This window comes from Helicoverpa armigera, chromosome 5, assembly GCF_030705265.1.
Source record: "Helicoverpa armigera isolate CAAS_96S chromosome 5, ASM3070526v1, whole genome shotgun sequence".
NCBI classification, from domain to species: Eukaryota; Metazoa; Arthropoda; class Insecta; order Lepidoptera; family Noctuidae; genus Helicoverpa; species Helicoverpa armigera.
Window position 1 is genome coordinate 6,750,856 of NC_087124.1, and position 24,938 is coordinate 6,775,793.

The window sequence follows — 24,938 nt, forward strand, 5'->3', positions numbered from 1 at the left end:
TTGGCTTTCTTAAAAGAGCGGCAAATTGTGAACGCTACTAGCGACACCTATTTCATGTTGATGCTATGGCTATCATTTAGCCGCGCGCCATCTATCGTTGAGTAGCGTACCTATATTAAGTACTTTCTAATTTGACATACAATCGAGAAGTGAATAATTGAGTCACGGCACTGAGTAGCGCTAGCGCGATACCAAGTATAGATAGGATACCTCGATGTTATTCGTAGGGATACCTACTGAATTTGCAACAAAAAAATAAACATCAGGAATATTTTAACTATATTTTATTATTTTATGTTCCTTAACGCATTGCATAATTGAACTTTTAATCCATTTAGGTCTTATTATTTAATCTTAATAAGTGAATAAACATAGGGCACTGTTCTTACAGAATAATAATTACATAATGTAAAACGCATGTAGATCATTACAGGTGAAACCTCATTATTACATAAAATCGTTACAATACTTAGTTTACAGTGACATTTACCTATCAGAAATTGCTTAATAAAATACATTGGTGTTAAACACTATTATTATAAGTATGAAACGACAGCAATGTGCCTTTCTAATATGATAAATGAGAATAATACAAAACAATGTTTATTGTGCACACTTCACGAGTTTTCGCCTAAGTCACATCGCGTTGGCGCTACCTTCTCTTTTTTACTAGGAGATTCTTTACCCGCATCTGTAAAAATAAAGTTTAACCTCATTACATATATAATATATGATAAAAAAAATAACTGCTACGAAGTACATAACGACTGATAAATCGTCATCATGTTGTAGCAAGATAGAGGAGAATTTGTGTTATAAGCATTTCAATTTCAACGACTACAGAGGCACGAAAGTACATTTGAAATATTTATGTACTTACCGTCCCCGACTAGACTCGTTTTGAGAACTGATCCGTCTGAAGTCGGGAGCTTTATTCCCTGTTTCAGTACCATTGTACCATCCTGTAAACAAAGTAAAACCAAGATTACAATAAGTTGGGTTATAACTCGGAGAAAATTTTAATTAAAAATGGAATAAAATCTCAGGTTTTTTATTGCTCTGCAAATTTATACTATTTCTCATTTATTACCTTCATTTCTACTAGTCCCTTCTTAGCCATAGCCTCGACTTCTGCTTTCGTCATAACAATTTTCTGTACTTTGACCACCTTCTTGCCGATTTGCATCTCGCATACTTCGCCACCGCCCATTGCTGTCGAACGAAACATTATGTAAAGAATGTATTCATATAATTAAAGTCTATACTAATATAATAAAGAGGAAACATTCTTCGTTCGTTCACTGAACGAATTTGAAAAAAAAACTTTAGCTGTTGGGAAGCTAGACTATCTCTCATTGACATAGGAAATACGTGGTCGAGTACGGGATGAAATACAATTAATAATACACAAACAGTTAATTATTTACATAGATAAAGTTCTTAGAATTACTCACGTCTCGCAGTTACTGGTAAAGGCATTGGTTTCACTCCGGGAGGTAAGGCTCTGATAGGTATCTGAAAATAGAATAAAATCATTTTATAATAACGTTCCCAAGTCAGGTCTAGTAGTTTTCTAGTATAAGTGTGAGCAAAGAGGTATACTTACTTTCTTCAAAGTCTGTCCAGTGGGCGATACTATTGTACTTGCTGGCTTCTGTTCAGTTGGTTTGTTAGTCTCCTGAAACATTAATTTACGACCGTAAAATACAATGCCGGGTGACTGCGATGAGGACCAATTTTTCGACGCCCTTTATTGGATTTAAGTTCTTTTGTATATGTAAATATAGATTTAGTTTACTTCTAAATAATGAACAGTTTGTTATAAAATTAATACCGTTATATGGTAAAAAATATATTGTTTTTTTATTATTTAAATGTACACTTACATTAGTTTCTGCAGGGGTTTCTGGTGTGCTCTTGACTTCGGGCGTTTTTTCTTTTTCAGCTGCGGGCGCAGTCTTAGACTTGTCCTTTTCACTTTCAGAAGCATCTTCTTCCTCGTCTTCAACTTCCTCTTTCCGAACTTTGGCAGCTCTGTAAAAAAGAAAATTTTCCTATACTGCAATCAATTTTCAATTTTTTATAAGGAGGTTTAAATTTTGTGTTTCTGCATATCTTATATGGTGCCAAATAGTGCATTTGGTTGGGTGATTCGTAAGCTTAGACGGTAAAACAATTGAGTATCAAGATTCGCGGAATCTTGAATACGTTTATGGGTTATTTTACTGTAGTTCTACAAAGAAGTCTTGGTAAGACAACCAGTGTTACCAAAGGTATTGGGTTGACCGGGTAACTGGGTAGAGGAGGTCAGATAGGGTAGTCGATTCTTGTAAAACACTGGTACTCAGCTTCATCCAGTTAGACTGGAAGACGATCCCAACATCGTTGGGAAAAGGCTCGGGAGATGATGATGATGAGTTCTACAAGGAAGTGTGCGAAATTTCGGGAAGCTTTTGGTAAGTAAACTGTAGGTGATACTTACACAGGAGTAGTAGTAGCGTCCTTGCGCGGCCGGCCACGTTTCCTAGGCGCAGGCGAAGGAGTGGTTTTGGGTGCCGGAGTCTTGATACTCGATCTGCGTGCTCTTGTTTTTGTCTGTAACATTACAACTTAGATATAACTACGATTAGAGAATTTGAACTTATAATACAGGAGTTATTCTAAGTTCAGAAGTCTAGGCTCGATTATTTATTTACTACATAAAATTTCGTAGTTTTATTTGTTACCTCGGGAACTTTCTCAGTCTCTTTATATTCTTCATCATCAGTGTCATCTGAATCGTCATTTTCATCGGAATCCTGGGACCTGATAAATCATTCAAGTTTTATTATAAAATACACATACTACTAGAACTTAATACCAGTAACTGCAGTCTAGTATCAATAGATTGACAGATAACATAAGTTTGTGATAAAGCTAGTGTTTTGAATTACCTGTCACGTATCATCTTAGCGTAATCCTTGATTTTGGAAGGTCTTGTAGATCTACGAATACCTTCCTCAGGATTGCTCTTGTCATTACCATTTTTGACTACACTCTACAACAGAATAAATGACACATAAAATAGAAGCAATTAAATACGACAAATTATGGACAGGATCAGTGTAATAAGAAACACGCAACAAACCTTAGGTGTTTCTTTTTCTTTCACCTCCTTCTGTTTGACATCTTTTTCCTTTGTTTCTTTATCTTTCGCTACCTTTTCCTTTACCTCCTTATCTTTGTCTTCCTTAACGTTACCGTTGTTGGCCTTCACCTCCTTGGTGTCTTTGGGTTCTTTATTCTCTTTGGTAACAACTCTACGTTCTGGTACTTTCTTCTCAGGAGCCGGTGATTTGGCTACTACTGGCGTTTTCTTTTCTTCTGTAGGCGTTCTGTAATGGGAAATTATAAAGAAGTTTTAAATAAGCTCGTAAAGCTAAAAGCGCGTTAACTGGCCCGACATATAGTCCATTTACAATATTTGGAAGTGACAGCACCACTTAACGAACATTACAACCAAACAGGAGAAAATATGTACATTAACCATTTTTCATTGGTATAACCATCTTAATTCAGTAAAATTAAAAATCTGCATAATAATTGTGCAAAGGGCGGCAAAGAGTTATAATAAAAAAGTGAACAAAATTTACATACTTAAATATTTTTACGGGTACACCACCGTGTATAATAAAATAATGGAGATTACCTAGAAAGGGGTATTGTGTTTTTTTGTTTCGCGAGTCTCACCTTGGCTTAGGAGTGGAGGTGTGCATTTGCGCACGTCTACTTCTTAACGTTTCTAAAGGCTTCGCGGGAGTCTTAGCGGCTTCAACGCGGGGGTTGGTCTGAAATCACGCAAAAAATAATAAATTTACTACCACTGTTCATCACCATCATGTCTTATAATATTGTGGAATTATTTTACAGTTATAAAAGTTCAAAGGCAGAAAATCTTATTGAAGTTACCATAAGCATTTGTTACATAGAATAATTTGTGTTTTTATTTACCCTTTTAAGTTCTTGTAACTCTTTTTCTAACATACGCAGCGACTTATCGCTGGTACCGGCAGAGTTATTCTCCGTTTTACTATTGTTTTTCTTCTCAGCAACTGTGAAATTGATTCATGTTTAATTACCGAACATTCTGGAACACATTTGATTATATGATTTTGTGATAAACTACTAACTTGGTTCGGCGGCAGCTTGTTGTACTACTTTTTTCTTGATTTCTTCCGCTTTACGAAGAATGCTTGCAGTCTGATACAAAATACAATTACATCATTTATGGAAAAATATTGGCTTTGTAAAAAAAGCGCCACGTGATAGTATGACTCATTATGTATCACGCTTGATCAATATGTATTACGGTACCTACTTTCTTGCATGGAATGACAAACAAATTAAAATTTTAGATTCGGGAATATTGATAGGATGATATCACTGTTTTACATTTTAATATCACAAACAGTAGCAGTTAATCATTAATAACTTCATTCAGCTCACTATAAAAAAAGGGCTGTGAAAGAGCTCTTACAGTTCTTACTTTTTCTTACTACTCACTCATACAAGACAATATAAAACTTAACCGGAAGGATTATAATAATTACATAAGTTTCGATAATTATATTTACCGGACTATCTCCCTTTTCAGTGCTGATTTTAGCCGGAGTAAAGGTCTTGGTGATGGTGGCGCCACCTACAGTGGCTATTGAAACCGTCTCAGTAACTGGCTTGTCAACAATCTTCTCAGGCATTGATATTGCAGACGCTAGATCGGGAAGCCCCATTTCTGAGTCACTCTCTGAAATTTCGGAAATAAATTGATATTTATTTTATTTGTATTGTATCATCATCTGTCAAGTCTTGTTCCAACTATGTGGGGGTCAGCTACCAGTCTAACCGGATGCAGCTAAGTACCCGTGTTTTACAAGGAGCGACTGCTTATCTGACCTCTTCAAACCAGTTACCCACTCGGGCAACTTAAAGTGTAAAACACATTAAAGAAATAAATAGCTTGCTTGTTAAAGCATTTACCTTCTGAATTAGTATTAGCGTTTTTTTCTTCAGATTCGTCTGCTGCATTCGGCAACTGTAAATAAGAAAATACACATTAACAAAATATAGATTTAGATGTATCATATTTGGGACTTCTTAATCGCACACATACCAGATATTCACTAGCCTTCTTCAATTCGACTACCATGTGGTCGTCCAACTCTTTTACTGAAAAAAGAACAAATGTTGTTAAGAGATAATTATAAGTATACTATAAAAAGGTTGTGTTATAAAGAGGTTAAAGTATTCTTTCCTACCATTGATGCCATTGTCCTCTTCATCTTCATCAACATCCATTTCAGTGGATGACTCGTACGGCATTAGATCCTAAAATAATATAGTCAATGTCAAAATAAAAGAAAAAATTACACATCAAGATGGTTATGATTTACTAATGAGTTCTAATTACGAGATTCTTAAACTCATTTTAAATGCGTTAATGGCATGGAATTTGTCTTAAACTGTGGACAGATCAATGATTTCAAGTACGAAAGAGGTTCTCTCGAATTCTGTCTTGCGTATCCGCACGTTGCATACTAAACAGTCGGCCGACAGTCGACCTGATGGTTGTAATTTTTTTTCTAAAGGAAATCTTGAAGCCAATCAAAGTTTTCAGTTGGTTTGATCTCGACTAGATATCGGATCGTTGTAATGTGCGTTCTACAATCTATTTCCAAACTGATTTATGACAACAAACAGACTGTTGGCCGACTAAAAGTTTGCACCGGGAGCTCTTAAGGTTATAACTTTTTTTTAAGGGAGAAATGATCATGGACTTCCTCCGCCTGCGGAGAGGCGGAGGGGTGTGCCGGACTCTTACCGGCTAAAACCACCCTGTGTCCTCCTTGCACATGGGCGCGGGGCCGCGGGAATCCAAATTCTTCCGCAGAAGGTTATAACGTTACGTTAACGATATACGCAACGTTAGTTTAGAAGAAATGTTCCCTTACCGGTACACTATGTAGTTCATCTCCGTGCGCGTTGTGAATATGATTGTCCAGCTTTTCCTTCGACGTGAACACCAGCTCGCACAAGTCACACATGTACTCCAAACCTTTTGTAGAACAAATGTTATATTACTTTCATATATCTCTGAATAAAAGTTAAATATACAACAAATATAAAAAAAAAACGAAACAAATTACAATGAAAGATAAATTCTGCTTATCGTCAAACAATTAATTAATTAAATATTTCTATAGCGCTGCTACCAGATTTGTTACAAAAAAAACAATGTAGGAATAGGGGTTAACTCATAAAGGTAATTTCCTAACAAGTTAAGTGAATTTAACAGACTATCCGACAGTTGCAGGAAGATCTGTTAAAATTAAAGCTTCATTAAGTCAGCAATACTGTCAATAAGATAAAAAGTTTTAGCAATTAAGATGCAACTAGTGTGACTTTTCATAGGAGCCTGAAAAGGCCTATTTGAAAAAAAAAACATTTGACTTTGACATACCATTGACATGAGACTTAATATGCGCAGTGACGGCATCAACGTCCTCTGACTTCTCCTGGCACAGGGGACAGGTGAGGCTCTGGGTCGCATGTATAGCGGAGTGGTAGATGAGCTCGTCCTGCGTCGCGAAGCTGTCCTCGCACTGCTCGCAGCGGTACTGGTCCGTCTCGCCGAACGGGCCGCGGCACGTGCGGATCGTCTCACGGTGTTTTAGACGAAGATGTCTGACAATATACACGAAAATAATAATTAGGAGAATTTTATGGCTAATTTAAACCAGTATTTTAGTTATTTGGTATACATTTGTTGTATGTTTCTGTAATATATAGAATAGTCATTGCAATAGTTTTCCCTGCAAGCTTATAAAAGTGCAGGCTCAGCCTAATGGACGGGTAATCATTTATTAAAATATATCATTTATTATAATAATGGTTTCCCATAAATTGGTATCAAAACTTTTTTACTTCTTTTAGTCTACAATCTTAAAGCGGCTTTATACTTGTAAGTTACAAGGGTATTTTATTCTCTCAAAATATAGCGTAGCATTGTTACCTGGTATAGTGATGAGACTTGACGAAGCTTTTGTTACAATACTTGCACGGGAACGACCTTTCCTCAACGTGTGTTGAGCGCACATGTCTCGCTAACTTCTGCCCCGTTGCGAAACCTTCAAAATTTATTAAAATAACTTTATCACTGATTTAGCATGGTAAACCTATACATTTTTTTTAATTCATTCATAAATTAGTAATAAAATCCGTATGTTCATAGCTCATAGTTATGATGTGTTCGCAAGTGCCGTGCGTGATGAATGATTTGGTTCCTCAGGCTGCAAATATTGTCCATTGACTTACGCAATGAACAGTATTTGCAGCAAAATATTTCTCGTCCAGCTACAGGTTCGTCATCCCAGAGGGAGGTGTAGAGACTCCATCTGTGGGACATAACATTATTACATGAACTTATTCTAACATGGTTTAACGTCCAAACGTGTAAATAAATCATACCTTTTTCGAGGAGAGGATGATCTCCTTTTTCGTTTACAGTTTTTTGGTTTTGGTGCCTCTAAGATGGCTAATGAAAGAATAAATAACACATAAATAGTGTCAGGTTTAGTTTAGACTCTAAAGGAACTAAGTATGATAAGATGATGAATAAAATGGTGTGATGTTGATATTTTTAATGGAATGGATCATATTTAAAATGGATCTATTTAATGAATGATGTATTCAAAATCTAATGAATCTATTACAGTGATCAACAATATAATTAGCTTTTAAACATATTTTTTAGGACAAGAAATACAATCTACTTTATGATGAAAACATGCAAACATTGAGCACTACAAAATAAAAGATGACTTACACTAATTTTGTGAAAGGATTAAAAAAAGATTGGATGAGTAACTTAAATTAAAAATTTACACAAATATAGACATACCTTATTAGCATTATGAACAAACTGCCACTGTGAAAGAAACACTTTTAAAAACTACAAAATCGCGATTGCTTTAAAATTATAGAAGAGTAATAATGCTGGACGGTGCAGGGTCATTTTAAAACAATAGAGAGCTTTAGATCAGCTCAAATAAATACATTTCATTAAAGATCAGACTTCGCAAGCCGTGCATGAGAATGAAATGAAATGACATCATAAGCTATGAACATACGAAAATAAAACATATAGGAAATAATAATAGTTTTGGAACATTTAAACTAATTATATAGGACAACTTACAACATTTAAAAATTTGAGAATTAGCCTTACCTTTGGCCCGTTTTGGTTTCCCCTTTTCTTGTTTTATATCTGTTATAACCTTTACTCGAGCACTCTTTGATCCATCATCGGAACCATCTCCAATCTGGAATATTGATAAAGTAATGTACATTAAAATTGTATGGATTGATGACATGGATTTAATTTAGAGTATGGCATTTCATGGAACCATTTTCATATGACTATTCCAGACTCTGTATGGATGCTCTAAATAGCATATAAAAGATCATATATTTTTGGTGGTACAAAAAGCCTTTACAGCATAGTGCAAACATAGTGCTGATATTATATAGATACATCATACATACCATGGATACACATTAAATACAATAAATTGTGTTTTATTAATTACCTTAACATTGTAGACATTTTCATCGTCCTCCTCATCAGTTTCTGACTCCTGTGCGGTCACATGGACAGTGGTGCCACCCTCTATGACAGTCTTCATAAGAGGAACTTCTGGTGTTTTGTGAGCCATACGAAACAACTAAAATTGTAATACACAATGTATTTGTTGCAACAATTGAAGTACGAATTAGGTATTTAAATACCATGAATAGATTCAAATATTTCATCATTTGACATCCTGATTGATTTGATTATGACTGTTAACTAAGTTGATTGTCATAGTTAACTATTAATTGCTGTGACTAGCAGTTCAATAAAATTGATATAAGATATACGACGGGTAAGGAGTGCCATAGCTGAAACGTAGTTTTGAACAATTACTTCCAAATAGCATTCACATTTTTTTTATATTAGTGCTACAGCAATTGCATACAGTCAAACAATATGTCCAATTGACACCTATGAATTTCAAATTAAGTGTGTCATCTAACCAAAAAACTAGGGACAATTATTATGATTAAGTTTTGGTTGTCATATTGTCCTACGGTGATTATATTGTAGATCTCAGATTGATTCCTATGGTTGAGCATAACATGTATTCGTACTTCACACTCACTTTGAGCAGAGACTGTGGCCAGGACATAGATGTCAAGGGTGTAGCATTCTGTACATATTGTAAGATATGCTCATCTGCTTGCCTGCATATGTGCTTGAAATCATAGCTCATTTCCATGAAGAATTTACAGCGGGCACAAATGTAAGTTGGCATTTTATCAGAGGGAAATACCTGGAAACAAAAATTTATTGACATATTATTTTTATTATTTTTGGAAACATTTTATTTAGAAATGTAATTATATGGAAATTAGGTTGTGGCGCCACCAGATGGCGCCCATTTATTATACATAATTGGTACAAATCTGAGATCCTTCTACATTGCAACATAATTCTAGAGAGAAATTAAATTGCATAAATACTCAGTTGTCCATTACTTTAAGATTTGAAAATGCTTCTTACAAAGAGAAAAGAATACACAAAAAACTGACTATGGTTTTTAGTATTACGTACAGAAGGCGCCATTATGTTACTATACGTAGACAAAATCATTTATACAAAGAAATACATGACAAAATAAATTAAACTAAATATCCGAATATAAACACATATTATTATACCTCAATATTGACGCAAGACAATATTTTTAGTGGAAGATTAACATTGTTTTTAGTAGCTCGCTTTTCATATATACTTGTTAGCGTATCGCCTTGAGCTAAACAAAAACGACAAAGTTTAAAGGAAGATAAAGTTTCCTTTCTCGCCTCCATTTCTATCACTGATAATAACACAACACTTCACTAAAATAAAATTGATGATTTACTCCATAACCTCTATCTGATTATCACAAATCACAAACGAATTTGTTTGACGCTAGCGCCACCACAAACGTAACAAAGTGACGCGTGAAGAGACGCCATCGTACAGCGCTCGTGGCGGTCGGTAGACGAAACATTTTTTTGTTGTTTCTACTCCTCACTAGATGTCAATGTCGGTGACACCGATATCTGTTTTTCTTTGTTTAGTATAATTTATTTATATGTAGTTTCTGGGGCTTGGTAGGAAACACGTTGCCTGGTCTACTTGTATCTTGAGTCACAGGATATATCGTAACCCCTAATGATGGAATTTAGCGGCAGCGCGATAGTGTCAGGAGTCAGGATAACTTTTACTGTCGAGATATTTATTTGCTGACGCTGATGAGGGACAACTAACTGTTTCTTAAAGGACAGCAGATGCACCTATCGCAAAAGCTAGTAGTAGCTTTTGTTTTGTTTGTTTTATTGAGCCAGTAGTAGTTTTTGTGATTCCGAGAAAATAACTGATTTCCTACGTTTAATAAATATGCTTCGTATGTGGTATCTACCTAGGTGCCTATGTAGACTATGCACTTGTAGGCAAATTGGTATGTCTGCGAGGCCTAATTTCATTTCAATAGGGTTAGCAGTTTTACTTTGAAAATAAGAAACTCAATTTCGCATTTATGCAATATTAGGCTTACGAAGTAATAAAGTTTGGCGTGGAGGTAAAAAGGGCGGATTTAGGCTTTCCTTTCGCAATTTTGTGTAATTTACTGATGGGTAACAAGTACCAGCTTACCTATGCATTTCGATACTATTCAATCAGGTAGCTTATTCGTTCTTGTTTAGCTATCGCAGGTACAATGAAAAAGGTGCTCTGGGTAAGTAGGTAATAACAGTATAAGTACTTAAAAAAACACATGGTCACTTTTATTATCATTCTGGACTTTAATATTATTTATGACTGCCGTACAGCTGTTGCAAGAAGTTATCAAAAAAATATAGTATAATGACACAAAGAATGATTGGAATTAAATTTAAGTAGATAAGATTCGATAGCTACACATATTATTTAGTTAGGTAAATACAGTATCTAGTAATTATATTAATATGATTATATTATTTGTTATCGGACTTACAAGGCTAATTCCAATGTGTCAACATCTCATAACTACACAGATGCTTTAAATCGTTGCTCTTATGTTGTGTTGTGTGGTGTTATAATTGTGTTCCGAATAAACAACAGCCGATCGTTATGGAATCGAATGACAAAACGCTACAAAAATCGAGACATTCTCTTGATAGTGCATTAGTGACTAGAAATAACGCGGCAAGTTCGTAAGTTACATTTTAATCAAATAAAAAATTAAATAATTCTTCAATAAAATAACGAGTGTGGTAAATTAAAGAAAGAATAGTAATCAGTTATAAGGTTATTGTAAAATATGTACGTGTAAGTATGTATGTATTTGTAACTATGAAATAATTAAATATCTAAGGATTTAGGCATTTCCTGAATTTAAGTAAGTTTTGGCACTCTTTGTCTCTGTTGTGTCCATTGATATTTGAAGATTTACTTAGCTGGATTTCCTTAGTAGATAGTTAGACATACCTAGTACTTATTGATAATAAATAATGAATGGGAAATCTTTATATTTAATGTATTAGCTGTAGAAAAATACTTTCTGCATTTCACAACAGTTATTTTCTATCACAATTTTGGTTTCATGAATTTCTTCCGTGTTTCGCAAGACACAATAAATGTGATGTCAGAAGACAGAAAGTCTTACCAACGGTTGAGGAGGTCCGATAGGCAGTCGCTCTATGTAAAACACTGCATCCGGTTAGGCGGAAAGACGACCCAACATCGTTGGGAAAAGGCTAGGCAGATGAATTATGAATTATTTTTTTCAAAAAGATCTCTACAAACAATGTTCTCTAATGAGAAATTAGAGTCCGGCCACAATAAGTAATCCCAGATTGTTATTTTTACCTTCCTCCTTTTTGATATTTGTATATGAAAATTCTAAGCACCTAAAATATCATGCTATAAAATCCCTAAAATAGTTGAATTCTTTAGACATCACGATGAAAGTATTGCTGCACTTCATGGTCTGAAAATTCCGAGAAAAATAAAATGGATAGGAAAAAATATAGGTTTCAAAATAGTAGGCCGTTATCACATCGTGATAAAGATTATTGCTCATGAAACGGCTTAGTACTTAAAGACTAAGTAAGATATGGTATTCTGGAGACGCTTCGAGCTTCTTTTCAAGAAGCGAAGTAAAATCCATAGATCACCAGTGAAAACGCGGTAAACAGCCGTATTTTCATATAATTAATTTATAGATGGCGCCCTCGGTCTTTCGCAAATATCGCCAGCGATTGCCTGAGAAGAATAGAGCCCATGCTGGAGTCTGTGGGCGTGCAGACTGCGAACACAACCACCAATGACACCAACAACAACATAAATAATAACAACAAATGCCTGGAGCAGTCAGATGATGATGCCGTGGAATTGCGGCATCCTAATAAGGTGAGAACTTTGAATCCGATTTGAAAAGGAATGGAAGGAGGGTACCTATAAGGATACCTATAAGATTATTCTTAAACTAACACCGCACCCTTTAATAACAAAGTAAATCCTTTGTTCTGGGTCCTATATCTTTTATCACCCATAACTTTTATCAGGCGCTGATTTCACGCTCACGAATGAAAAGTTTAAATTCAATTTTATATTTTAGGTAACTGCCTTGCAGCCAAGGGTTGCATCTTTGAAAAGAGATAAGACCATAAAGCATACTGTGGTAGACGTCGTCATCGTGGAAGCGAAGGGACTCCCGCACAATCCGCAGGATGGCGGTTCACATTCAGTATATTGCAAATTTAGGTAAATATACAATTTGTTGTTTTAGGAGGTACCTAGGACTGGAGAGAATAGAATAGAGAATATAGAGAAACATTATCTTCGAATGAGCAAAGAATGATGTTTATACATACTAAAAAGTGGAACATTTTTTGCGTATTCAATCTAACTTTTATTGAACTTCATGTTTCTCATAACAAGCTTAGTGTCAGATTCTTTTCAAATCTACATAATGGCCTTTTACAACAAGCATTTTTATAATGAGTTATATGAAGGGCCATGAGCATTTTTGGACGAGGGTTCTGAAAGAATTTATCCTAAGCAATTTGTTACAGCATGGGTTCCCACTCACATAAATCTAAGTCGGTGCAAGCTACGCGACAACCGCAGTGGCGAGAGAGGTTCAAGCTACATCTGAGCAACGATCAACTGTTACACATTTCCTTGTGGAATAAGGGCAAACGGAAGAATTTTATGGGAAGGTAAGATTCAAAATTACTTGTATAATGTACAAATGAACTACATCTGAATTCTAAAAGTAGAAAAACTAGTGTTTCCAAATATTATAATTCTGCAGTGGCAATTACTCGATTTTTGTGACGGCGTGAATTAATAGTATTCGTTTATTCATAAACTCTATTAATTAATCTAACCACTTCAGAAGTTTTATTCAGTTTATGAAAGGAGAAACTACTATACCTATCTGCATAACACACCTACAAAATAAATTGTTACAATACTTATTTCAAATACATAATTTTATCTTCATTCATACATCCTAATAAATAGTGCTTATAAAATGATCCACGGGATATTGATCGTGTTAATTAATGAAGCTGGCAGACTTGATTTTATTAGTTGTTTGTATAAACGTGCATGTTATCTCTTGCCCTTCCCGGAGGTCAGGGGCGGGAGGTATCGCCATACAACATCATTAAACTTGCTATTTTTATCGTATTTCATTTTTTACGTTCACCATATCCGCTGGTTACTAAATTATATTTTTGTACTCATTTTAAGAAACTAATTGAAGTTATTGGTAAAGAATGTTTTGAGGAAATTCAAGGTTACTTAGTTAAATTATTTTAAAAGTTGTGTTATAGACCTGTCGTCCCGGGAAAGAGAGCGCACTCACGACATCTGGCAGGACTTAGATGAAGGCTATGGCTCGGTACACTTGTCCATCACGATGTGTTCCACTCGCATCTCAGCGGAGTCCAACGAACTGGTGCCGAGCATCGAACCTAATTTGGAGGATATACGGTCTAAATATGTACGTAGCTACTGTATATTTTTATCTAGACTAGGTACATAATACATAAGAGATACTATGAAGCATAGAAGTAATATTGAATACAGGTGGGTTGTCGTAGCACTTTGCTACGAAGCTACAAACATTCGCGGCTGTTAGATTTCGTAGAGGTGCTACGTGAACTATGCTACGTTTACACACTTGGATTTGTGTATGATATGGCTTTTCACGTTTTCAGCAAGGAAGAGGTTTATTAAATTACCTTAGCAGCTATTGCTTGTTTACATTAAGAAAGTAAAACATGGGGAAAATTACTTGTTCCAATCTCTTCGTGGTAGTTAGTACCTCCAAATAGTATCTGTGCTACAAGTAGATCTATATAAATTTCATCTATCGTTATTCTTTCAGGCTTTCTATAACCTGCACCCAGACACGACTGTTGTCGGTCAACTTCACGTGAAAGTGATCGGAGCTAAGGGCCTGAGCGGCAAGCCCAATGCCTATTGTACCCTGGAGTTAGATAACGAGAAAGTGCAGACCCCATCAGCGAGTGCTAGCTCTGAACCTACGTGGAACAAGACTTTTGTGTTGTGAGTCTCTTCCAGTTGTTTTAGATTTGTTGTACGGTGACATGGCTGAATCGCGTAGTAAATTCGTTTGCTAGCAAATACGTGATAGTGTATTTTTATATGCCTTGAGGAATTTCAAAACAAATGACTTACAAAAACATATTTTGTAACATAATTTGAAAAGATTAAAAAAGATCCTGATTGAGTACTGATATAACTGCTATCTCTGGATTAAGTTCAGCGATAACCAATACCTAATACTTACACTCGATCTTTCACGCGCAATTTAAAATTCAAAACACGTTAGAAAATATTACGCACTAACAAATATGCGTATCTATCATAATATGAAATTATCGTAAATGAACCTTCTTATTTTCCTTATAATTTTCGTAACTGTATAAAATTGTAGTTAGCCACGCCTATTTATTCTCCATTTCAAATGGTACCTAGTTCTTATTTACCACGATTTGTATGAATATTTTTCTTTTATATTTTAGCAACATATATGACGTAGCTTCAACGCTAGAAATCAAAGTATATGACCGATCCATAAACTCCTTGCTATACGATTTTCTGGGCAGAGTGATAATACCTTTGCTCAGGATAAACAATGGCGAAGCTTGTTGGTATGCGCTTAAAGACAGCTGTAAGAGAAAGAGTGCCCGCGGGAACTGCCCTAGGGTGCGGTTAGAAATGAATGTGTTTTGGAACCCTGTAAGTATCCTTAATCATAATCTGGGAACTGGGAACGTGTTCATCTTGTGAGCTTCATGTAAAGTTTTGTGTAACATAGTGATGTTTATGAAGACCGCCCTGCTTCCAATATAGATGGTCTGGTCACAAAAGACTCTCAGAAGCACTTGAATACATTATCTGAAATTCCCTTTATTTCAAAAATATGCTTAAGAATCGATGTCTTATAAACATAAACAAAAACTTTCCACATATCTAAAGGCATTTTCCAATACTTACTCAAGGAGCCAAGGATGTTGAACCTTCGTTATCTACTGATCAGAGCGGCTAAATAAAGAACAGATGTTAAAATTTCACAATACACAAGGTTTTACCTGATAATGATTTAAGTAGATATTTAGATAGGCTAATCCGTAGGCATAATGTCACCTTGCGACACTGTGTGGTAAGATAAACAAAAGACGTTCGTTGTTATGTGATCGAATTTCAATCTCTAATCACAACACAACGAATGGATCGGTTATTGAAATCCGACGTTAAATAATGATATCTTTCAGGTGGTCGCTTCGCTAAAACTGTTTCGACCGAAGCAAGTCAAGTACATTACGAAGCAACCAAAGTTCGACATACCACTGGTTTACAAGAACTGCAAGTTTATTAAGGAGACCTTCGATGTCCTCTACATAATCAACGAATGTATCAAGTAAATATCAATCATTCCAATACTTGTAATCATCAATTATTTTGGGTCTGCCGCATTCCCTCCATGTCTAATTCACTTCAGTACACTCGATCCATCATACTCTCCACTCATAGTTTCCTAACAGAAAATAGGATGTATGTGTGTTGAATAGAATAGGTATGTGTACGTAAAGATATAGCTTTTCTTTTTGCTTCCATCGTGGCTTTATTTACACAGAAATGGTTGTGTGTAATAATAAGGACAAAGTTGTGTTAAATGAGAACATCAAAGTTGAGTCTACCAAGATAAAAATGCGTAAAAGGGTCTTAAATATAAAGAACACAATAACTCAACCTGAGTTCAACCGATAAGCAAAAATAACCGTAACATACAATCTCTTTGTGTCACACAAAATTGAGTGCACACGTACCGTGTCCGTATTACGTGCCTTAATTATATTATCTTTGCGTTGATTAGTTCGATAACTATATATCTCCAAAACATAGGTAGGTAGGTAGCTATATCTACGGGCTTACCGCAAAGAGATTAAAATATATATACATATGTAGTTGACAGGCGACTATATCCATGTGCACTGATAAGCGCCGACCTTTAGCTAGCTTACTTCATTATGAGTGTGCATGCATGTAGGTACCTATGCATTATGGAAGTCCCTAGCAGATCCGTGTTGCAGTTTTAAGTAGGTACCTACGTATAGTAATGAACACGAGGAAAAATTTAGTATGCCCACGTGCAATTAACTGTTTAAAATGTTCTCTCTACAGAAAATAAGTGATACAAAAAATGTAGGCATTTCATCCATACCTACTGCAAAGCAAATCAAGCAATCCAAACAACGGCAAAGATTGCCGTCGTTTTAGACGTCTGTGTATAGGTACTGGAGTCCACCCAGGTTTCCGATGAAAGAAAATCAAAAGAGTTTTCATTGTATTTGAAATCCCTTTATTTTTTCTTGGGTTCGGTGGTTACATCTACATACATTGTCATGCCTATTAATAAATAGCGTGGCTAAGGGTGAATGATTTTTTATTTACTTGTTTAACGTAAAGTAGGGTAAACTGGGTACGGTTGTGCCAGGGTACGATAGTGACAGTCGCAATTGTAACGAAACTATACGTAATACGGGGGAGGGGTATAAGGGAGAAAGACGTGGCTCACAAGCCTAAGCACGTTCCCCAATATTGCGTTAGCCGGCGCAGGACGTTGACGTAAGCAGGAGCCCACATTGCTTTTCAACAATCAAAAGTAAGTATTTTTGTTCGATTTCTTTTCCTAATTACTGTTATTTTTATACAGATAGATTATCTTGTTATTTTTTTCTTTAAAAGTTGAACATTAATATTTAATTACGAGTGATTTCTTTTTACGTAAAGTATATGGCAAAATCATGGCAATTTTTTGTTTTCAAAATGATGCGTTGAGTACGGTTGTGACATTTTTTTTGGGTACGGTTGTGACGAATATCTATACATATAATAAATTTCATATTATTATTTTTTGCTTTTAGATGTCCAGAATACGTTTGTGGAAGACCGAAAGAGCGCAGTGTTATATCAAAAAATAAAAAGATGCTGATGAAGAAGTGAAACAAGGGATTTCGTACGTGTAGCTCAAGCTACAAGCCTTTCTACAGCTACAAGTTTTAACAGAGTAAATGTTGTTTTGTTGATTTTTAAAACTATGTTTGTAAGCTTATTATGTTAAACATTTCTACAATAAAAGATATTATAGACCATTTTGATATATGTTTATACATGTCACAACCGCCATTGGCATGTGGCCGGTTGTGACACTTTCCCATTTTTTTTAAAATTGATGTTATGAGTAATACATTGTATTAAGGAACAATATATAATATTAGTGTTTTTACGTACACAAATGTCCAAATTGCGATACAAGTTCCTTTTCTGCGAGCTAATTAGTAAAATAACAAAATTATTGGTCTTCAAACGAAAATTGGCACAACTGTACCCAGTCTACCCTATCGTTTTGCAGGAGTTTTCTAGAGTGGGATGACCGAGAGTTATCGACGACAATTCTTTGCTGCTGGCTAATATTTTGGTACTATTTTGACCCATGGATGACCCCATTATTAATTGCCGCGCTGTTCCCAGTCATGTGGTTCATTGATCACAAGCAAAGTAAGTTGGTGATAGTTTACTTAATATCAATCACTTTTAGAATAGAATATTAGAAAGCAACACTCTGTCATGTTTTTATGATCAGTAAAAACCACGTGTATAAGAGACATTAGTCAATTTTGTTTTGTACTGTTTAATATATTTGACGCATTTTCTAGATCAAGACATGAAGATCCAAAACATGGATGATTCTAAAGACTGGGACTCAGCTGAGGAAACACATAATGGCGATACCATCTCAGAAAAAATTAAAGGTTTACCAGAAATGACGTTAACAATCACCAATGGCATAGAGTACATGGTATCAGTTGCTGAAAGAATAAATAAGTAAGTAATAGTTCATATGTTATAATGCAACCTCTATTCTATTCTAAAACAGCTCTCTCACGAACCATTATAAGTAACTAAGTGAAGTGTTGCATTTTTCATGGAAAAATTAACTTAGTAGTGTTTAAGAATGTACCCTTTTGTAGCTATGTACATAATAATATGCTACATTCTAGGGCTGGTTAGACTAGAAGCCGACCCCAACATAGTTGGCAAATAGGCTCGGGAGATTCTAAGGCTGATTAATTTAAATATATCTGCTGACTAAGAGTGAGTTTTTATTGCTTACGCACGTGTGTTAATAAAACAATAAAAAGATTAGATATAGGTATTATAATTTTTTTCATACGTTTTGTTTACGTAAATTTTGTACTGAACTCCAATTTTTTTTATTTTTCAGTTTAGCCACATTCAAGGTGCCATTTTTGACATTCTTGTCCATGTTCCTGCTAGCCATTAGTTCTGCTCTCCTCTACTTCGTTCCTTATAAATATCTCATGATGGGCTTTGGTAAGTCATACTTACTATTACTTACCTTTATTGAGATAGATGTAATATACTTAAAATAATTTTGTTAGCTTTTAATACGCTTGTAATGAGCCAGTATTAATTAGGGTTTGTTTTAAATTTTCTTCAATATTGCCTAAAATTGCGCGTGTAAGAGATCGCTTAGGCATAGCGATATGACCCCTTATTGTTACACTTAAAATTTTTAATATTTAGTTTTTCTTTTTGTAATTTAAATGGTGTGCATAATAAAGGATAAATCTATCTATTATTGACATAAGTATCCTGAAAGTTATGTATCCATCCACCTTAACTAATTTATGTTTCAGGTTTATATAAATATGGAAGAAAACGTCTGGAACCAGACCGCGTGCCAAACAACGACTTATTGGACTTCATTTCAAGGATACCTGACAACAAAATATTGGTAAAACAAATCTCCATACTATTTTTTTGCTCCTGAAAATGTTTGGGGCTAAAGCAAAATACCATAAAGCCTGTGATTTAGGAGAGAGCTTACCGCGGCTTTTAGGGTTGCCAGTATATCTTGATACTGGATAGCAGGAATTTAGTTATTTTATTTTGGAAACTTTAGAAAAAAAATGAAATTAAAATAAAGTCAAAATTACGAATCAGTGCTTTTTTGCAGCCAGTGCTTAATTTTCTTTAAAAAGTCTTCATTGTGTTATTCCAGGCAGTTTTTTATGGGATGTTCTATTTTTATTTTTTTTTGTTTACAGAGGGACTGGAGACAATTAAGCGTGCCAGAGCCACAGATTCCAAAGAATAATAATATAAGTACAGTAGCAAAACCAAATTGTAAATGATTAATATCTACCTACGCCTAGATTGTAGTTAATTTATTAGTTCGATATTATTCGAGTAGATATCCTAGTAAAGGGTAATATATTGTAAGGAAGGTTTTCCTAGGTAGCCATGGTGATATGGTGATATTACACATATTTATAATGTAGTTCTTAAACTTGTATTGTGTTCATAATAGTGATAGGTAGCCGATAGTGATAATTCTATTGTTAAAAATAAAACAACTTTTGTATAAGAATATAATAATTATTATTTATCGTTTCATTCTTAATCCTAAACATCACAATTTCATTATAATCCTAATTACTTAATTTATTGCTGTGTTTGTACAATGAGTAACTATTACTATCTATTATTATGCAAAACATGGCTAAAATAATCATGTTATTTGCTCTTGTCTGTCAATGAGTTGATAGGAAGATGATAACATGACGTGATACAAAATGTATGACAAATCCGCAAACCATTTATAAAAAAGAACTATATTTCTACAATGAAATAACTTTAAAATGCATGCGGACATAATATCTAAACGCTAATTTATTTAACGAATGGCAAATTAAATTAAATATCACCTATATGATTAAATATGTACTTATTTATAAATAGGATTTGAGCTTTTTCGTCTAATGACGTCATTAGATAATTTGCACAGGGTTGTGCAAGCAGGCGGGCACAGCCTACGTCACTTGTGACGTCACAGCCGAGGTAGAGTGCATTCCGAGTTTTGTAAGTTAACCCTCTCGAGACCAAATTATAACTCGGCTGAAATTGAGACTCGTATGTTCCATCTTATACTTAATTTCATCATACATAATTTGAATACGACACTTTTGTCATTCATTTTGGATAATAACGTTTACTATTTCGTGAGTGAGTGCGTTTATAACACGACCAAAAGTCGATGACAGCTTCATGAAAATAAACAATTCTAAAATTAATGCTTCATAAATAAGTTGTATGATAATTTAGGCGTCGAGAACGTTAACTTAACAAAACTCGCACTAGGCACTCAGCACTTCTGTGCTAAAGTGCGGCGTATATTAGAGCACTACGCTTTGTAGCGCATTGTGTGTAGCGCCTTATGTCTTCCGAAGTTTATCGCTTCTTCAGTGAATACGATCTGTTGAAGTTCGTTTCAGGCACCCTTAGTTCACGCCATTGTTTCTGAAAAATAATTTGAAAAGTGGTTAAAATTTTAAAATAATGTCTACTTAAGGCTTATCGTATTTCTTTAAAAAAAAAATGGTTTATGATTGGGAATATCAGGTAATTTATTCAATTCATAATATCAGCAGCATTTCTATACATCACCAATAACATTCATAAAGGCAAATATAATAGTTAAGTTATAGTAGGTATATTTTCACGATTCTTTGATACTAACCAGCATTTTGTCGTCTGGTATCCTTGAAATGAAGTCCAATATATCGTTGTTAGGAATCCTGTCAGGATTCAGCACTTTGCGCATAAACTTGTAAATACCTGAAAAGTAAAGAGTTACATTAATTGATTTTTCGTATTTTCCTTATAAATATCTTTTAATTTATCAACTTTTTTTTTAAACTGATTTATTTCTATAGATAGTAAATGAAGTATATTATTAAAGTACATACCTAAAGCCATAAATATATAATTAACAGGTATAATGTAGAATGCAAACGCAGCTGCAAACAAAACAGTCATCACGAGGTAGCTTAGATATGGCACCGCAAACTTGAACAAACTGAAACGTTAAAGAAAATGTATTAGTTATGGATGTAAGTATATTTATTAGGTACCTATTACAGTCAAGGCAAATCCAGGTTATGAAAAAGCTCAGGTGTTAGGACATGTTTCAATTTTGAGGTCCAAAAAGACTACAAAATACTCGTTTAATAGATGATGGGAATTTTCTTAGGAAAAGTATCTAACTTACTTCTTAACCCTTTGTAGTAAAGACACAACGTAGTCTATCCCATCCTTTATCGTAAACGTGAGATCCTGTAGCTCGTACAGACGAGTTTTTATCGTTTTGTCATCCTGAAACAAATAATCAAAATGTTTACCGTGTCGAGTAGATCGATCATAGCAGGGTAAAGTAATGCTTGGTGCGGTCGGTCCTTAGATAAGTAACATCTTCATATGATGGTACTTACAATTTGTAATTCATACTTATCTGTGCAAGAAAGAATATAATTTCTACGAGTTTCTGTTATTAAAAATGGCGTTGTTTTCTCTATGTCTGCACACAGTCTATTATTAATTATCATTTTTGGTTCATGGGTCACGATAGTTTGTTATTTAGCTACAATTTTCCTGGTAGTGGAAATTAATGAAGTATAGTTACAGTGCATAAAGATGGTAATAAAATGTAATTGACTGAATACAAAGAGCAAACATACATTACAATATGTTTGTGTCTTTAGATACACTCATCATTAGTATACTATCAAGTGTATGTACCCGGAACTGGGGTCATATGGGTTTACTAATAAATAGCTATTATAAGCTAAGCGTGTATTATTTGATTAATGATGTTCTCTTTTTTTCTTTAAATATTATTTTATTGTGCACCATAAAATGTCGGTTGATAAGCTTGCTAATCACGGTAGCACAGCATACTTAGATATTTATATTTTAGATTTGTCCGTCGTGGCACATCAAAAATTGTTATAAACAAATAGGAAAATGTAATTTTATATGGTGGTGAATCTTAAGAGCAGGTCTCGTAGTTCCAAGGATTACATACAAAAAACAAATCCACTACTTCTTCATAATGGAATATTATAAGTTATGTATGACTATGTGCATCAATTCTAAGTAAGAAGATGCATTGTTACACTGAGACGGTGACGCTAGCAGTACCTAGACCTATTTCCTGGTTTATTTTAACCTGATGATGATTTGCTTCATGGAAGTATTCAAATAAGTACATTGTAAGTAATGTCCGACTGTAAATAAGAACATAAAACTGACACATTAGAAACTACTCAGAAGTTAATCAATTTATGTCTTATTCAATTAGTTACTCGTTGATTTATTAGTCAATTCTGATTTATTAGTAATTCATAAATACATTTATTAAACAAATGACTGTATACGTCATTTTCTATCGCATAAATATTATATTCCGTTATAGAATTAGCTATAATTAATATGTGTAGGATTTACCTTGGTAGTGTCCAGATCTTCGTCAGACGAATCTTCATCGAAATGGGAAATAGGCATCAAGTTAGCAGAGTCTGGAAATGGTAAGATAAACATAAGTTTATGAATGTTGCCAGTTACATAATAAATACAATGTTTACAAAACACTGAATACTTTTCAGGAGTAATTCCACTACACCTAAATTAGGGGACTAAACGAGGGATATTCCACCCCTGGCACCAGTATCCCTTAATATCAAGTTTGGTTACTGAATATTGGGTAAATTATCAAGATATGTACTTATGTTTACTTACTGCGTGTAGCCCAAAAGTAGAGGAAGGGAATAAGGACTAGAAGAGGCGTCATCCACATTCGGAAGAAGTACCAAAACAACAGCCAAGCCGAGAGCGCCAGCGCTGACTTCTCACGGTTCTCCCACTCAAACAAATATCTGAAAAGATTTCATTTGTCAGTCAATTTACATAGGTATACATACACATAGATTCAGATAAATGGAAGGTACTGTAGCTATGAAATGTACATATCTATTGTAAAAGCATACATATTTTACACATTAAAGTACCTAACAAACAGATTTAGGTGATACTAAAATTTGGGCCATAGGATTTTTTTTTTAAATGTATTTCATGACAACTTTTCAGCAGCTCGTCATCCCATATTCCGAGCCTCTTCCCAACTATGTTGGGATCGGCTTCCAGTCTTACCAGATGTACATAGCTGAGTACCAGTGTTTTACAAGGAGCAACTGCCTATCTGAACTCCTCAACCCAATTAACCAGGTTAAGTTTTCAATAGCTGTCTGTAAATATTTTTCAGAGACTTTTCGATCGATATACCTATTTATCTATTTACATAAAACGTACCTATAAAAAGCGGTGACTAATATAGTAAAAATGTGGCACGTTTGCATTTGATTGTGCTAGTAACACTTGCGGAACAGGACAAAGGGTTGAGGTTTATTGCGTAAATAATTATTTATTTACATCACGCATTATTTAAATGGGACATTAGCGTTGCGGCTGTTTTAATTAGTAGAATGATCCTTTAAAGGTAATTGCAGCTAGATGTTCAGCTCTAAGAATGGTGAGCTAAGGCTCTTTCATTGGGTATGCAAAATCGTTGGGAAAAATTTGAAGCCGTGTAACAGGTCGTGGAAAATTTATATTTAATTTTATTAGGCTTGCATTAATCTGAAATTATGTAAAATCGTAGAAATATTTAAAACCATTTTTTACATTCTCATACATATTAATTTTTCTGATATTTGTTGAAAACTAAAACTACATACTTATACACTAAATGATGTCATTGTTAATCATAATAAAACATAATGATTGTTAATTAATGTCGAAATATTACGTAAGTTTTTACCAGTTTTGCGAGGATTATTAAAATCGGGTCAAGCTATTAAAAAAACTCAATTTAAGTAGAGAATCCAATTCCAAGAATTTCCATCTTATTTGCCACTGAACGTGTTATGATCGTTTGTTATAATTTACATAGGTACATTTTAACAGGAGTCAAAACAACATCCGGATTAATTAAAAGGAAATGCAAATACATATGTTATTTAAATATATCGAAGTAAATGCACCGTACAGTACAGCGGCTGGAATCGGTCAACGAACGACACATGAAACTGTGTTAAATTAACATAGTAATCATTACACAGTCGGTAATCAGACAAGAGTAAACAATAGTCGGACTTCGTCATTAATTATTGTGAAATAATTAGAATTTAAGGCCTAAAACTTTGATGAAATAAGGACGGACAGTTATGACGGCTTTGTTTCATGAACCACCGGGAGCCTAATTGTTTTCAGCTGAATGGTACGATTACAATAGCAAGCTAAGTCGTGTACTTCATAAATAGATATACTGGGAAAATAACCATAATAACTACCCTTGACCTAGAAACTCCATTTT

At 34.5% G+C, this 24,938-nt stretch overlaps 3 protein-coding genes and 1 long non-coding RNA gene across 10 annotated transcripts in view; 2 read left to right on the forward strand and 2 right to left on the reverse strand.

Moving 5' to 3' along the window:
- Nucleotides 1–269: 269 nt before the first annotated feature.
- On the reverse strand, nt 270–10,070 carry LOC110384134 (muscle M-line assembly protein unc-89). The gene is made up of 24 exons (XM_021345246.3): nt 9,796–10,070; nt 9,237–9,407; nt 8,625–8,759; nt 8,264–8,357; nt 7,049–7,163; nt 6,497–6,720; nt 5,988–6,091; nt 5,295–5,364; nt 5,150–5,205; nt 5,017–5,071; nt 4,614–4,783; nt 4,170–4,239; nt 3,991–4,091; nt 3,730–3,827; nt 3,128–3,374; nt 2,934–3,037; nt 2,727–2,805; nt 2,483–2,595; nt 1,887–2,034; nt 1,607–1,678; nt 1,455–1,515; nt 1,091–1,212; nt 881–962; nt 270–691 (listed from the first exon to the last, which is right to left on the reverse strand). Exons 1-24 carry the CDS (start codon nt 9,943–9,945, stop codon nt 618–620), a joined length of 2,715 nt encoding a protein of 904 aa, XP_021200921.3. The 5' UTR covers nt 9,946–10,070; the 3' UTR covers nt 270–617.
- A 1,031-nt stretch (nt 10,071–11,101) lies between these two features.
- LOC110369971 (multiple C2 and transmembrane domain-containing protein) lies at nt 11,102–20,110 on the forward strand. 2 transcript variants are annotated; one of them, XM_064034988.1, is made up of 13 exons: nt 11,102–11,313; nt 12,325–12,511; nt 12,720–12,865; nt 13,177–13,323; nt 13,934–14,114; nt 14,502–14,683; nt 15,163–15,379; nt 15,916–16,061; nt 18,057–18,202; nt 18,361–18,529; nt 18,930–19,039; nt 19,366–19,463; nt 19,777–20,110. In XM_064034988.1, exons 1-13 carry the CDS (start codon nt 11,231–11,233, stop codon nt 19,861–19,863), a joined length of 1,899 nt encoding a protein of 632 aa, XP_063891058.1. In that variant the 5' UTR covers nt 11,102–11,230; the 3' UTR covers nt 19,864–20,110. The 2 variants fall into 2 exon arrangements, with proteins under 2 accessions (XP_063891058.1, XP_063891059.1); XM_064034989.1 differs by having other exon boundaries at nt 11,302–11,428.
- Nucleotides 16,068–17,796, forward strand: LOC135116959 (uncharacterized). Its single transcript, XR_010276537.1, has 2 exons — nt 16,068–17,306; nt 17,569–17,796. It is a non-coding gene; the product is annotated as an uncharacterized LOC135116959 (long non-coding RNA).
- Nucleotides 20,087–24,938, reverse strand: part of LOC110369940 (multiple C2 and transmembrane domain-containing protein) — a 43,053-nt gene continuing 38,201 nt past the window's right edge. For all 6 annotated transcript variants that reach the window (XM_021325608.3, XM_064034987.1, XM_021325589.3 and 3 more), the window contains exons 9-14: nt 23,306–23,442; nt 23,015–23,085; nt 21,780–21,883; nt 21,478–21,587; nt 21,249–21,346; nt 20,087–21,028 (exon numbers count right to left, since the gene is read on the reverse strand). In XM_021325608.3, the coding sequence (XP_021181283.3) occupies nt 20,960–21,028; nt 21,249–21,346; nt 21,478–21,587; nt 21,780–21,883; nt 23,015–23,085; nt 23,306–23,442 (589 nt within the window). In that variant the 3' untranslated portion in view covers nt 20,087–20,959. The remainder of the gene's footprint in view (nt 21,029–21,248; nt 21,347–21,477; nt 21,588–21,779; nt 21,884–23,014; nt 23,086–23,305; nt 23,443–24,938) is intronic.

Coding starts and splice junctions, on each gene's coding strand:
- LOC110384134 (XM_021345246.3), bottom strand. CDS start 9,945: ATGGAGGCGAGAAAGGAAACTTTATCTTCCTTTAAACTTTGTCGTTTT. Junction 3,375..3,729: donor ACCTCCACTCCTAAGCCAAG/GTGAGACTCGCG, acceptor TTCCCATTACAG/AACGCCTACAGAAGAAAAGA. Junction 692..880: donor AACGAGTCTAGTCGGGGACG/GTAAGTACATAA, acceptor TTATTTTTACAG/ATGCGGGTAAAGAATCTCCT.
- LOC110369971 (XM_064034988.1), top strand. CDS start 11,231: ATGGAATCGAATGACAAAACGCTACAAAAATCGAGACATTCTCTTGAT. Junction 14,115..14,501: donor AGGATATACGGTCTAAATAT/GTACGTAGCTAC, acceptor TTATTCTTTCAG/GCTTTCTATAACCTGCACCC. Junction 14,684..15,162: donor TGGAACAAGACTTTTGTGTT/GTGAGTCTCTTC, acceptor TTTATATTTTAG/CAACATATATGACGTAGCTT.